The following is a 15,177-nucleotide window of genomic DNA, read 5'->3' on the forward strand; positions in this document are numbered from 1 at the left end:
TCTTCCCTTCCCTTCCCTTCCCTTCCCTTCCCTTCCCTTCTCTTCTCTGAAGGCTTTCTAGATGTTGCGGCATGGCCTTAGGGATTTGTGTTCATTCAAACATTCTAAAGGAGCATTAGTGAGACTGATGTTGGGATGTTGAGGACACTCCAGTTCTTCCACTCCAACCTTCACCTCCACACCGTGTCTCCATGGGGCTTTCTCAGTGAAGGGAAAAAAGGCATTCTGTACAATCATATGCCTACAGTTGGGGAAAGAAACACATATGGGTGTGGCCATGTGGTGAATTTTTGATGTGTGGTGATGCTGATAAACTACTGTTGATGTGCTATAGGATAATATTAGCATAAACGTGGCGTAAAATAAACACTGTGTGCTGTGTGAGAGCAGTGGTTTGATATGTTTATGCTATGTTTATGTGTCAGTTACTCAGTCTGACTCCTCACAGCTTTTCATAAATATATTCCTTCCACAACGCCAGTGTGTTAGACACAGACACATAAAGACAGACCCCACAGACATAATCCCTCCTTTTAGCGCCATCTAGTGTTTCATTAGTGTTAAACCACCTCGCTGTTGAATTCTCCGTTCTGATTGGTCAGGAGATGGTGACGTTTTCTATATAACAGCATTTCTGAGAGTAGCTCTGATTGAGGTCAAGACAAAAATGGATGGAGGCAGGAGAAAAAAATACTAAATATTTCTTCGGTTTAGAAAAAAGAAATAGAGAAACAACTTCTGTAAACAAATTAATAATAAATGGACTTACTAATGATAATTCCAAGGATATATCTCGTTTGGTTAATCAATTTTATAGTAAATTGTATAATTCAAATAATCTACTAAATGATGCAGATTTTTTTCTTAAAAAATTATCAACCAATATTAATAAGATTACTTCAGATTACAAAAATTTATGTATTTATGAAATTCAGTGTTTGGTAAAGAAATTAAACTTAGCCAATTAGCAGATGATACCACAATTTTTGTCAAAAATAGTGACGAAATGGATAAAGATATTAAATGTATTGAAGAATTTTCTGGAATCTCTGGATTGAAGATGAACAAGTCCACCATATTCTCTCTTAAAGATTGTCTCCTGAAAGAAATTTGTGGGATACCAATTAAAGACAATGTCACATACCTTGGGATAAAGGTGTGTAAAGATTTGAATCAGAGAAGCCGGTTCAATCTTGAGCCTATTATTGAGAAAATTAGTAACAGGTTCAATATGTGGCTTATGAGAGATCTGTCCCTATATGGACGTGTTCTACTCTCAAAAGCAGAAAGGATCTCAAGGTCTGTTTATATATCTATCTCAGCAGATGTTCCAAACAATGTTGTCAGGGAATTAGATAAGATACTTTATGATTTTATTTGGAGGAAGAGAATACACTATTTACGGAAAGATATTACTAATAACAATAGAGACTTAGGTGGCCTTGTTTGAAGTTTTACAGACCTTAATAATGTGTTTAAGATAAAATGGATAATTGAATTTACTAAAAATAAAGATAATATATGGAATGTTTTCCCCACTTGCATATCTAACTCTTTGGGTGGCATTAATTTCCTTTTAAAATGTAATTTTTCGTTTGGAAAAATCCCAGTTAAATTGGCAAATTTTCATAAGCAGGCACTGCTGGCTTGGCAATTAATCTATAAACATAACCTCTCACCGCATCAATGTTTTATATGGAATAATAAAGATACCTTGTACAAAAAAAGTCAATCTTTAATCAGGCCTGATACGACAATGGAATTCTTACTGTCAGTCAGTTGCTTAATGAACAGGGCCTACTTTTAACATATTCTGAATTTCTCAATAAATTTATGATTCCTGTGAGACCAACAGAGTATTCTATTATTTTTGATGCAATTCCTGGCAAAGTCGTATCTTAGATTTTCTCCTGTGGACGCTGATCTTCAGATCAGTTTTTGTAGTGACACTATATTTATTGGGGATATTAATATAGTAATAGATAGATGTAGTAACAAATATATTAGAAATATTTTAAAAACAAACTATTTGCCTTGCTCAATAATGTTCTGATCTGCTAGATATGAAAATGTCCACTGGAAAAAAGTATGGTCAATAACTAAAACGTTTTTTTTTTAATAATAAAATTAGAGAAGTATCCTATAAAATTTTACCCTGTCAAGGAGTTGTTAGAACGTTTCAATCTTGATAATTTATGTGAATTTTGTAGCAATGCCAAAGAATCTGTCACTCATCTTTTTTTTTGACTGTATATACTCACAGATGATTTGGTTGGATGTTTCTAATGGTTAATTAAATATTCGCGTGGAAAAAAAGTGAAAAATAAAACAAAAATATTATATACATATACAAACAGTAAATTATACATAAATAGGTTTGATTTTCTTTATAGATAGATAAACAAACAACAGCACCAATATAAATAATTATTTTTAAAAAATTGACTAACATCCGTTTATTTATCGAAAGCAAACCCAAAGAAAAAAAATGTACACATTTTCGTGAAAAAATAAGTTATTTTTTAAATGGCTTGAAAACCACATACATGGCAACCCTATTTTATTCCCGTCGCTACGCGAGCCATCGGAATTTGTACTGCGCATGTGCAGAAACTCGTTATCCGTTGTTTTCGCGTCCGCCAGAGGGCCTGTTGCATAAACCAAACTGACCTTAGTAGTCCAGATATATGCCTGATTAAAATAAAGACTATTTCAATACTATTAACGAACTCTTAAAAATATTCACACGCTCCATTACGTGAAAACTTGAAACATATATATATACGTATTTAATACAGATGAGGTGTAAACCGCCACGTTTTTGCTTTTGGAACGTAAATGTTTGATAATATTTACGGACATCTATAGTAAGGCCCCCTAACCCTGAGGAGCGCATTTCAAATTTCAAAACAATGCTAATGGCTGGTGTGTCAATAGGGCGATGCTAATGGTGGATTAAAACTTGTTAATTTTTAACAAAAACAGACAGTTTATCTCTCTCATGCATGTCTGGATAGATTAAAGTAATGTTGGTTATTACATTAGGTGTGTTGCTAGGGTTCCTGCGTGAATGCACAGTAGAGTGACCATTCGTTTAAATTCGTTTTAAGAGATCGTCGTTGAGAGAGAGAGAAAAGAAGAGAGAGAGAGTGAGAGAAGAAGAGAGGGAGAGATAGAGAGAGAGAGTGGACAGAAAATGGAGGCTGAAGAGAAATCAGTATCAGTTGCTGCGTCCACGAGTGTTGAAGTGCCGAAGCCTCCCTCCATAGAGGACTTCACGGTGCTGAAGCCAATCAGCCGCGGCGCCTTCGGGAAAGTCTTTCTGGCCCGGAAAAAGAACAACTCCAAACTCTATGCTGTGAAGGTACTGCTAGAAAACCCATGTGCACGTGAATCTAACTCAATCACATGAGTTAAAGTGGGGTTGGGGGTGGTGCATGGATCCTAACAATTCCAACATTAATGTCCTGGAAATATAATTAAAGATGCAGTAGTCATATTAAAACATTCCTTACTTGTAGAAATAACCTAGAAGATATGAAAGGGTTAAACCGATCAGGCATAACATTATGACCACTGAGAGGTGAAGTGAATAAGACTGATGATCTCCTCATCATGGCACCTGTTAGTGGGTGGGATATATTAGGCAGCAAGTGAACATTTTGTCCTCAAAGTTGATGTTAGAAGCAGGAAAAATGGACAAGCGTAAGGATTTGAGCGTTGAGTTTGACGAAGGGCCAAATTGTGATGGCTAGACCACTGGATCAGAGCATCTCCAAAACTGCAGCTCTTGTGGGGTGTTCCCGGTCTCCAGTGGTTACTATCTATCAAAAGTGTTCATCCTTAAACGATCTGCTGCTAACATCTTGGTGCTAGATACCACAGCACACCTTCAGGGATCTAGTGGAGTCTATGCCTTGATGGGTGAGGGCTGTTGTGGCAGCAAAAGGGGGACCTACACAATAATGTGGAGGTGGTCATAATGTTATGCCTGATCATGTACACTAAAAGCATTGACTGAAATGAATTGAGAGGAGAATCATACATTAATCATTATTGATTAAGTTTATCGAGTATTATGACACACACATTGCACATTAAAATACAGGGTTAACACAAGAAACTGTAAAACACGTTTCCGTTGTAGTGCAATAGACCGATACATGACAAAATAAGACTAATAATAATAATAGACGATAATCAGTGTCTATTAATATGAAACATTAGAGCATTGTAATCTACAAAGAGTAAAAATGTCTAGATTTAACTATACTCTATAGTTAGATTTAACTATACTCTTGACATGTATGATTGACATATGAAATGCTGAAACATCACTACAGTCATATGCAGTTTTGGTATTTCATTATACACACAATGACGTTTGAATGATCTGTTGTCAGGTGGTGAAGAAGGCGGACATGCTGGATAAGAACATGAGTGATCAGATGCGGGCGGAGAGAGACGCTCTGGCCCTCAGCAAGAGCCCCTTCATCGTGCACCTGTATTACTCCCTACAGACAGCCAGCAAGGTGTATCTGGTATGGATAAAAGCAAAAACTGTAGCGAGGGGATGGGCATGTTGGGCAAAATGTCTATTTAAATGATTAGATATTTAAATTTAGGAGATTTAGAGTCTATAACTATTTCTATACTAACCCAGCCACTGAAGAGTTAAGAGTCAGTGCCGGTCCCAAGCCCGGATATAATGGGAGGGTTGGATCAGGAAGGGCGTCCGGCGTAAAATCTGTGCCAAATCAAAATACGCAGACCAAATGATCCGCTGCGGCAACCCCGAACAGGGAACAGCTGAAAGAACAGAGTGTTCATCTTCACATCCCATCACAATCTGCTTTTAAACACACCGTGGGTTAAATTGCTGTTGTTCTACAAGTGACTCTTTTAGGTGAGTCAATTCACGAATCAACGAGTCGACTCTTTCAGAGCTTCTTTTTAATGTCTAAAATGTCTAAATTCATTTAAGCAGAAGAATAAGTTAAATACAGTTTCTACACTCGTGCCTCGACAAAAACATTCAGCGTCCCAGCTTTAATGCTCTTCTCATTTCTGTTTCTCCTGAGAACTGGTCACTTCCCCGAATACACTCGATTACACATTAAAAAAACCATCTCTGTCATACAGGCCCACACACACACAGCTGAGAGTCAAAATGACTCGTACACAGAGATCCGACTCAAAGATTTGACTCACAGCCCTAATCGCCACATACTTGTATTGGATTGTAAAGTTTACTCAAACCCAGATTTGACTTTTCACCTGTACCGTTTAAATCTCAACCCCAGAGGCAGTCTTTTCTTCTCTGTGCTGAATCACATTTACAGGATGTCCGGCTAAAATACCGCAGTGAGACAGATACACCATGATACACTGATTTAAAACATTAGTTTTCACTTATGGCATCCTGAGAAATAACGAATTGATCCATAGCACTGATTAGTGAAAAGAGAAAGGGTCGACACCTGTAGGAACAGGTATATAATGAGTAATATTTGTAAATGCCTTTAAATCCACACATAAACATTTGTAAATACAGACCCATCCCTAACTTCAGCTGTAATTGATGTCATTCGTAAGATGTACGTTATGGTCCATCTACACCACACCATCCAGCAGAAGAGCTGTGTATGTGATGAAGCTGTGCGTGTTTTCTCCCCAGGTGATGGAGTACCTGATCGGCGGTGACGTGAAATCTCTGCTCCACGTCTACGGCTACTTCGACGAGGACATGTCCTTAAAATACATTTCCGAAGTGGCGCTAGCTTTGGATTATCTTCACCGACATGGCATCATTCACAGGTATTTGTGGTTATAACATAAGAGCTTGCGCTCCAGAGAAGTGTGTGTTGACGTGGATAAACAGAAACACGTCTTCTCTCGTCAGGGATTTGAAACCTGATAACATGCTGGTCAGCAACGAGGGTCACATCAAGCTCACTGACTTCGGGCTCTCCAAAGTGAAACTCGACAGGGGTATGTTAACGGTGGAAAATATGTACTTTATTTAGCATGTTATATCTTTTTAGGATTTTTCCAATCAGAAAAGCTCATAGATTTTTCTTAAATTTATTCTCTAGAACTGAACCTTATGGATATATTGACCACGCCCTCTTTGGCCAAACCGAAGAAGGATTATTTCCGGACTCCTGGTCAAGTTCTGTCCTTGATAAGTTCTCTTGGTCTTGTAAGTAAAACAAGAATTCCATTTGTAACAGATATTACACATGCTCTACACATACACAAATCCCTGTAACTGACCTGTTAATTTAGTAACAAGGTATTAGATAAAGCACATTAATAAAAACTTGTAATTTGTTGCTGTTATAGTAAATAAATCCACACCTTCTGACCAATCAGAATCATTTTCAGTAGAACAAATAATTGCAGTTACTACTTATACAAAGATCAGGCATAACCCCTGTTACTGGGTGGCATATATTAGGCAGTTGATGTTAGAAGCAGGACAAATGTGACAAGTGTAAGGATTTGAGCGAGTTTGACGAAGGGCCAAATTGTGATGGCTAGACCACTGGATCAGAGCATCTCCACAAACTATAGCTCATGTGGGCTGTTCCTGGTCTGCAGTGGTCACTATCTATCAAAATTGTTCATCCTTAAACAATCTGCTGCTAACATCTTGGTGCTAGATACCACAGCACACCTTCAGGGATCTAGTGGAGCCTATGCCTTGATGGGTCAGGGCTGTTGTGGCAGCAAAAGGGGGACCTACACAATAATGCACACTGGAACAGAGCTGCACACTGGATCAGAGCATCTCCAAAACTGTAGCTTTTGTGGGGTGTTCCCAGTCTGCAATGGTCAGTATCTATCAAACGTATCCTTTAAAGGATCTGCTGTTAATATCTTGGGGCCAGATACCACAGCACACCTTCAGGGATCTAGTGGTGTCCATGCCTCGATGGGTCAGGGCTGTTTTGACAGCAAAAGGTGGACCAACACAATATTAGTCATAATGTTATGCCTGATCTGTGTAATTATCTGTATACTGTTTCTCCACTGTGTAGAATACTCCAGTGATGGACGGGAAGCGTCACAGCAGCGCCTCGGCCGTGTCCAGCCCTATGACTTGTGGGAAAGCCGAGCACAGAAAGAGCTCTCTTTGTTCACCGCTGTTGGCTAGAAGACGAGAGCTCCCGCATTCCCCCATCGCCCCGTCACGAGGCCTCGGTATGCATCTCGATCATCTTGAGTATCATTTTCATCAGTTTATCAAAACACTGACTCTTTGATTATGTGTGATTTCTTTTAGGAAGTGTGTTTAGTCCCAGCTTATTGGCCAAAAGTCTGACACCGAGGCTGATGAAATCCAGGAAGAGGTTCGAGTCTTTAAGTGTTGGCAGTGCTCACTCATGCATGCTGCCGTCCAGCGACTCGGAGAGCTGCATCAGCCCGCTGTGGGAGGACGAGCAGGTAATACCACTTTATAGATATAGATCTAGTGTATTACTTGTTATTTATTATTATTTGTGCTGTATTTAAAACAGGATACATTTTTAAAAAATGTATAAAAATACTGTACATTTTTACATTTTATTTTCCCTGTTTTTCCATGTTCAAAGTTCCTAGTCTCTTAAATTCTTTGAGTTTATATATGTTTAAAATACAAATATATTTCTCTACTTTTCTGTTAATAATTCAATCATGTTGTCTTTAAATGTAACACTGAACTCGAGCTTTCTCGATTTTGCAAAAACAATTTCTTTCAGTTTTTTTTCTGTAATTTTCAGTGTTAATAATTGAATTAAAATTTAAGGTTCCACTCCACATGCACGGCAGAAGAAAATGTACAATTTGTGCAATGTATTACATTTTTTATTATTATTTTTTAAAATTTAATTTAATATATAATTACTTATTTATTCAATGAATAAAATTAAATTTACTTAAATAAATGTCCTTAATTTTTACAATTGAATTTTGTCTTTGAAAGTGTAACTGAACTCAATAAATTAATTAATTTGTTTATTTGACCAACATTATTATTTTTTTTTTTTTTTCCAGTTTTTTACCAAACCTATATCTTGTTGTATATCCACATCATAGAAGTATCTTAAAATGTCATGGAATTATTAAGCTAATAAGAAAAATATTGTGCGTTTGCAGAACGAAAACATCCCGCCTCTGAACATAAAGGACACAGTGGGGCGCAGACTCCCCCTGCCTGCGGCGGAGGGAAACGACGTCCCTCAGAGTCCGCTTCAGAACCCAAACTCGAGATCGGAGTCTGTGAACAAGCAGCACTCAGTCAAACCGGATTGTAGAAATGTAAAGCAGGAAAATTTAGCAGGAAGGAGACTCCCTTTCAATGACTCTGATCTCTGTGTCACGCCGGGAAAGACTCCGCTCAAACCATCGTGCGAGAACAGTCTGACGAAACCCAAGAGGAGCTTCCTCAGTGTTTGTAAGTCTTTAGAGGAAGGATCTGTTCTAAATCCAGGCTCGTCTTTGAAACGAGCTTTTACCGAGGTGGACACAAGCCCCGAGCAAGCTGAGATCCAAGCAAAGAAGAACAACTCCGAGTACAAGCGGAGTTTTCCCATTCCGGAGAATGACTCCAGACTCCATACGGGACTGACCGGGATTTTCTCTGCCGTCGGTTTGGGGTCTGGCGCAGGAATCCCGAAGCAGTCCAGCCCTTCAAAAGTGACCAAGAATCTTTTGTGCGAGCTGGAGGAACCGTACGAGAACGGTCCCATCTCCGGCCTCACCTCCTCTCCCCGAGAGACTAGACGAAGCCTGAGCTTGGACTCGGATAGCTCGGTTCATGAAATGTCCGTGATCGCGAACACACCCCCTCCACGTGGAGAAAAAGAAGCTCTGGTCTCGTCATTTGAGGATGAAAATGAAACCTCTGTCATCACAGAAGCACGGGCTGTATCGACCTCGCTGAAGTACAACGAGGAAGACCATCATCATCATCATCATCATCATCTCCATGTGGTGTCAAGCAGTCTGCTCAAATCGCCCCCGTTCCTCAAGCCCAAGAACGTGGTGGCCTTCAGAAGCTACTGCAGCTCCATCAACCGCTCCAACCTGTCTTACGGCTCGCGCCTCAGCTTGGTCTCGATGGACGGCATGGACATGTCCACGTCGACTTCGTTCCAGACCGCGCCCACCGCTATCACGCCGGTGCAGAAGAAGAGACGCAGCCTCAACAGCTCACTTTACCAGGTACACATCTGAGTCAGAGTTCAGCGTAATGAACACATCCACCAGTGAATATCTTTTCGATTCCTCATTTAATTTTCTTTTTACTCCTAGACTCCTCAGCCGATGGCCATGTCTCATACCCCTTATCGAACGCCCAAGAGTGTCCGCAGAGGTCCGGAACCAACGGAGAACGCCCCGATCCTCGGAACCCCTGACTACCTCGCCCCAGAACTTTTAGTAGGGAAACATCACGGTAAGAGGAAACTGGAGTAATGCTTTCAACACTAGACTGTAATTCTTACACTGCTCTCACACCAGCACTCAACTTAGAATGTTCTAGTTCGTTTGCCTGTGTGGACGTGTCTATTTATTTAGTCTTCTTCCGGTTGCCATGGTTTCACTAGGTTAGTTCGAACTAGCTAGAGGTTACCAATCCGACCATAATTCAGACGTGTAAACCTTGTATAAAACTGAGCCTGAAACCGTGTTTTGATGGTTTTAAATACGCTTAAACTTTTATATGAATTGAAAAGTTCAAGCTTGAAGCAGCTCACTGACTAGACTAAGAGCCGTGAGCTTCCAAGGTTTGCACGTGGAGGGAAAAAAACACACCACTGTCCATCTCTTACTCAGGCTTGTTGTTCGCTACTCATTTGCATACAGTTAAAACAGTTCAGTATATTTGCATGCCTTGTTCCACTTTCTTTTCAGTAACGGTCTCCACATTGTTGCTGTTGTGAAGGCAGTCAGTCAGCCAATCATGCAGCAGCAGGTTTTGTTTTTTGTGTATAGACTGAAGCTCTTGACGTGTATCTACCTGATCATATATACTATATTGCCAAACGTTTTGGGACACCCCTTCAAATCAATGAATTCAGGGGTTAGGCTTGACCCCTAAGTTCCAGTGAAAGGAACTCTTAATGCTCCAGCTTCATACCAAGACATTTTGGACTATTTTATGCTCCGAACTTTGTGGGAACAGTTTGGAACAGTTTAGAACTAAGAGGCCGAGCCCAACCCCTGAAACACAACACCTGAATTCAGTGATTTGGAGGGGTGTCCCAAAACGTCTGGCAATAGAGTGTACACTGTGACATGATTGGCTGATTAGGTGTATGTTGTGTACAGGTGTTCCTATTAAACTGGCTTGTAAGTGTAATTGATATATTTTTTTATGTAGTTAAATGTCTGATGCTCTGCACACTGAGCAGCTTCCTCATTGCCCCCTTGTGTTTTAGTTGCAGGATCAGTTGCGTATGGTGAGTATGATGTGCAGTTTGGTGCTGATGCATGAGCAGGCCAGTTTTCCATAAAGGAATACTTCATCCAAAAACAAACACAGACACGGTTAACAATAACTGGAAGTTTGTGAGAAACACAATGTAGAAGTGTTCTACATTACCAGCCAGGAAACATTGGTTGAAGTATCCTTTATGACCTTTGCCCAGGGAAACGGCTGACTAATTGCAGTAATGCGAACGGGAATCCTGCTTCCATGATTCACCTTGGCTTGATGCTTTCAGCTTCAGTGATGCTCTGTGACCTTGGGAATAATGGGAGATTTCACTGGTGAACGGTTTAACAGATGCTTCCCAGTCAGTCCTGTCACTAGATGAAAAAATCTATTAGTGAAGTGTCACAAAGTTACTTTTATTTCAATTCAGTTCTCTGACGTTCCTCATCGCAGACTATATGCAAGTTTGTCAGATTCAGGAGAAGGTCCAAAATGGAGGATAGAGAATACACAATGAACACAACTGAGGGCAAGAAGCCTTTATTATTATCGCCAGTGGAAGTCTTTTATTCCCATATGCCAGCTGAGGAAGTTGGGGTCAGAGTGCAGGGGCAGCTATGATACAGCACCCCTGGAGCAGAGAGAGGGTTAAGGACCTTGCTCAATTGCCCAACAGTGGAGCTGGGGCTTGAACCTCAATCTTCCGATCAACAACCCAGAGCCTTAACCAATTGAACCATCACTGTATGTACAGTGTATGTACGGTCGATGCCTGATCGACCAACTTCATCTCGATTTCCTCAGTAGATACATAGCTAACATTACTCTCCTCAGATTTTCCCAGAAAATGTAGGAATGCTTATCGTCGTCAATCTTTCAGTTTTCTCATGGCCATGTATTACACAAAAGATGATAGAAAGATTGACAGTGGCTTTAGAAGGTGGGATAAATGACAAAACAGTATGGACTGGCTGGGAACTGGGACATCATCCGCTCTAATGGGTTTTGATGATTGTTTTTAGTTTAATTGGCGATTCTGGGAATATTATCGGAGGATCATTGAGTCAAAGAACATTCATTTCCAAAACCGGTGAAGTATTCATAATTAGTGGTGATGATTAGGGTACTATCTGACTAAGAGTGTGATTAATGTGGAAAGTGTGGTAAACAATTAACAAAAACGTGTGTGGGGAAAATGTAAAAAAGAGGACTTTCTGAATTATCCTTCAGGCTTAAGACCATCACTGATGACAATGCCAATAAAAAACAACAAATGAATGAAACTAGATGTTTTTAATGTATAATGTTATGTAAAGTTATTAATTCACTCACCCCAGAAATCAGTCTAACTTCCCCTGCTCTCACAGCTGTGCTGTGGTCACGCTCTAACACACTGGAGGACGTTGAGACAAAAGCGATGTGTTCAGTACGTGATCTGGTTTTCTCCCTCCACAGACGCCACGGTGGACTGGTGGGCGCTGGGCGTGTGCCTGTTCGAGTTCCTCACCGGAGTTCCTCCGTTCAATGACGAAACTCCTCAACTCGTCTTCCAGAATATTCTCAACCGAGGTCAACGGCTCGTTCTTTATCATCCAAAAGTAATCTGTGATGTGTATATGTGCACTATATTGCCCAAAGTTTTGGGACACCGCTCCAAATTGACTTCAGGGGTTGGGCTCGGCCCATTAGTCCCAGTGAAAAAACTCTTAATGCTCCAGCTTCATACCAAGACATTTTGGACTATTTTATGCTCCGAACTTTGTGGGAACAGTTTGGGGATGACCCCTTCCTGTTCCAACATGAATGCACACCAGTGCACAAAGCAAGGTCCATAAAGACATGGATGAGTGAGTTTGGTGTGGAGGAACTTGACTGGCCTGCACAGAGTCCTGACCTCAACCCCATAGAACACCTTTGGGATGAATTAGAGTGGAGACTGTGAGTCAGACCTTCTCATCCAACATCAGTGCCTGACCTCACACATGCGCTTTTAGAGGAACGGTCAAAGATTCCCATAAACACTCTCCTATACCTTGTGGAAAGCCTTCCCAGAAGATTTGAAGCTGTTATAGCTGTAAAGGGGTGGGACAACTCCATATTACATTCATGTGCATGTAAAGGCAGACGTCCCAGTTTTGGTCTGGCTCACAGTCTCCACTCTAATTCATTCCAAAGCTGTTCTATTGGTTTGAGGTCAGGACTCTGTGTGTAGTCATGTTGGAACAGGAAGGCGTCATCCCCAAACTGTTCCCACAAAATTGGGAGCATTAAATTGTCCAAAATGTCTTGGTATGAAGCTGAAGCATTAAGAGTTCCTTTCACTGGAAATAAGGGGCCGAGCCCAACCCCTGAAAAACAAACCCTGAACTCGCTGATTTGGAGGGGTGTCCCAAAACTTTTGGCAATACAGTGTACCTGTGATGAGGATTATTTTGCGTTTATTCATCAATATCCATTTACAAGATTCAGCAAATCAATAGAAGTACATTTTAGACATTTTCTTGCACTGCATAAAAATGTAGGATGGTGTGGAATTGCATCCAAAATCTTTGATGTGAACCGAAAGCAGGACGATGACTTGACACACGAAATATATTAAAACATATATTAACTATTTTGAGAAAATTGGTCAGTGCAGCGTTGAACAAAAGCAGCTAGTTGATTTAAACATCTTTTGACCAATTTAATTTTCTACCCCATATATTTCTCAAATAAACAGATGAGAACATGTCAGACTTTTCACCAAAGTATCATGAGAGAATATTTTCTGACCAATATGATCATAGACATCAGAATTAAATAATCACATCAGCTGATAGATGAATGAATTAGATCCTGTTTCTAATAACATGAACAGACATTCCATGGCCTGACGGAGAAGAGGAATTATCCCCCAACGCTCGAGGTGCCATAGAGATCCTCCTCAGTACAGACGTCTCCAAGAGGGCGGGGCTTAAAGGTGAGCAACTCCACATAGCACCATGACACAGTGTGTGCTGCAGGTTCACGCCTCCTGCTGTTCTCTATCCAGGACTGACTCGTTTCTTTTTGTGATTTATTTATTTATTTATTCATTCATTTATTTATTTATTTTGTGGGGCTTACATTTTAAAACCTTCAAAAATTACACTACAGTTTTATAAATGTTACAGTATGTTAACAAATATATTTTTAAAACTTTTTATTAATTTTTTGAAAGAATTTTTAAAAATCAATTATTATTAATAAAAAGCATTTGACTGACTAAACCTAATTCTAAGTGTTTAAGTTTTACACCAATCAGGCATAACATTATGACCACCTGCCTAATATTGTGTAGGTCCCCCTTTTGCTGCCAAAACAGCCCTGACCCATCAAGGCATGGACTCCACTAGATCCCTGAAGGTGTGCTGTGGAATCTGCCACTAGAGTGTTAGCAGCAGATCCTTTAAGTCCTGTAAGTTGCTAGGTGAGGCCTCCATGGATTACCTACAGGACTTAAAGGATACTTTTGATAGATACTGACCACTGCAGACCGGGAACACCCCACAAGAGCTGCAGTTTTGGAGATGCTCTGATCCAGTGGTCTAGCCATCACAATTTATCCCTTGGTCAAACTCGCTCAAATCCTTACACTTGTCCATTTTTCCTGCTTCTAACATCAACTTTGAGGACTAAATGTTCACTTGCTGCCTAATATATCCCACCCACTAACAGGGGCCATGATGAGGAGATACTCAGTCTTATTCACGGCACCTCTCAGTGGTTATAATGTTATGCCTGATTGCTGTATGTTGTTTTTTTTTTTTTTTTGAGATGCTATAGTGACTTCATTAAAAATACTCACTGACTATTTTCCTATAACGTCACGCTCCTGTGATTGATTTCTACTTATTAGTATTAATTTGTTCCTTATGGATGTTCAAAATGCTGAATGTTTCTAACAAGTTTGTGATTATGATCATGTGTCCCCCCAAACCCCCCCACCCCTCTCCAGAGCTGAAACAGCATGCTTTCTTCACTGGTTTGGACTGGGACAATCTCCAGAACCAGCAAATGCCTTTCATTCCCGATCCTCATGACGAGACGGACACGTCTTACTTTGAGGCGAGGAACACCGCACAACACCTGGCTCTCTCTGGCTTCAGTCTCTAATACACTAACACACACACACAGTTTGCACACAAGCACTCACACTCCTGTAGCTCGTCCTGGCAGCCTCTACGACGGAGGAGATGATTTCCTGATTATGAATGTAACGCCCTTCCTTTCTTCCTTCCATTATCGTTTTATGATCACACACTCTCGAGTGATTCTTCAGAGACATTTAGAATGACGTGATAATAAACAAAACCATCTCACATCTCTGGTCAGGACTCTACCTATATATATTCTAAACCTTGTATATTATTTTAGTGTTTTGTGTGTCTCTATGAGTAATATATTATTTGTTCCTGCTGCTATATTTGGATACTCTAACATGCTGAGGGTTTCAGAGATCGGGTTTTTCAAATGTCTTTTTTAATGACAGTATCGGTTTTTGGATAGCGTCTCATGCAAAAACTTAATTTTTAATCACGTTTCAGTGCATGGTGTAGAAGTTCTAATAAAATCCCTTTAATATCATCATCATGGGGACTATTTGTTTATTTACTTCCCTTTTTTTATTTATTCCTTCTTTCAAGATGGAGAAGTAGTTAGAAAATTACTTCTCCATCTTGAAAGAAGGAATAAATAAAAATTCAGTAAAGAAAAGCACACTATGATACAAAATC

At 40.0% G+C, this 15,177-nt stretch overlaps 1 protein-coding gene across 2 annotated transcripts; it reads left to right on the forward strand.

Moving 5' to 3' along the window:
• Positions 1-2,908: 2,908 nt before the first annotated feature.
• Positions 2,909-15,028, forward strand: mastl (microtubule associated serine/threonine kinase-like). Of its 2 annotated transcripts, XM_058390590.1 has the most exons (13): positions 2,909-3,364; positions 4,404-4,541; positions 5,678-5,817; positions 5,903-5,991; positions 6,096-6,202; positions 7,044-7,206; positions 7,289-7,449; positions 8,143-9,210; positions 9,301-9,442; positions 10,428-10,448; positions 11,879-11,992; positions 13,281-13,382; positions 14,400-15,028. In XM_058390590.1, exons 1-13 carry the CDS (start codon positions 3,197-3,199, stop codon positions 14,555-14,557), a joined length of 2,571 nt encoding a protein of 856 aa, XP_058246573.1. In that variant the 5' UTR covers positions 2,909-3,196; the 3' UTR covers positions 14,558-15,028. The 2 variants fall into 2 exon arrangements, with proteins under 2 accessions (XP_058246573.1, XP_058246582.1); XM_058390599.1 differs by lacking the exon at positions 10,428-10,448.
• The last annotated feature ends 149 nt before the right edge of the window (positions 15,029-15,177 follow it).

Source organism: Hemibagrus wyckioides, linkage group LG01 (assembly GCF_019097595.1).
Source record: "Hemibagrus wyckioides isolate EC202008001 linkage group LG01, SWU_Hwy_1.0, whole genome shotgun sequence".
Lineage (NCBI taxonomy): Eukaryota > Metazoa > Chordata > Actinopteri > Siluriformes > Bagridae > Hemibagrus > Hemibagrus wyckioides.

Excerpts from the sequence above, each read along its gene's own strand:
- mastl (XM_058390590.1), top strand. The coding sequence starts at position 3,197 with ATGGAGGCTGAAGAGAAATCAGTATCAGTTGCTGCGTCCACGAGTGTT. Across the intron at positions 3,365-4,403 it reads CCAAACTCTATGCTGTGAAG|GTGGTGAAGAAGGCGGACAT; the intron begins GTACTGCTAGAA and ends ATCTGTTGTCAG. Across the intron at positions 7,450-8,142 it reads CGCTGTGGGAGGACGAGCAG|AACGAAAACATCCCGCCTCT; the intron begins GTAATACCACTT and ends GTGCGTTTGCAG.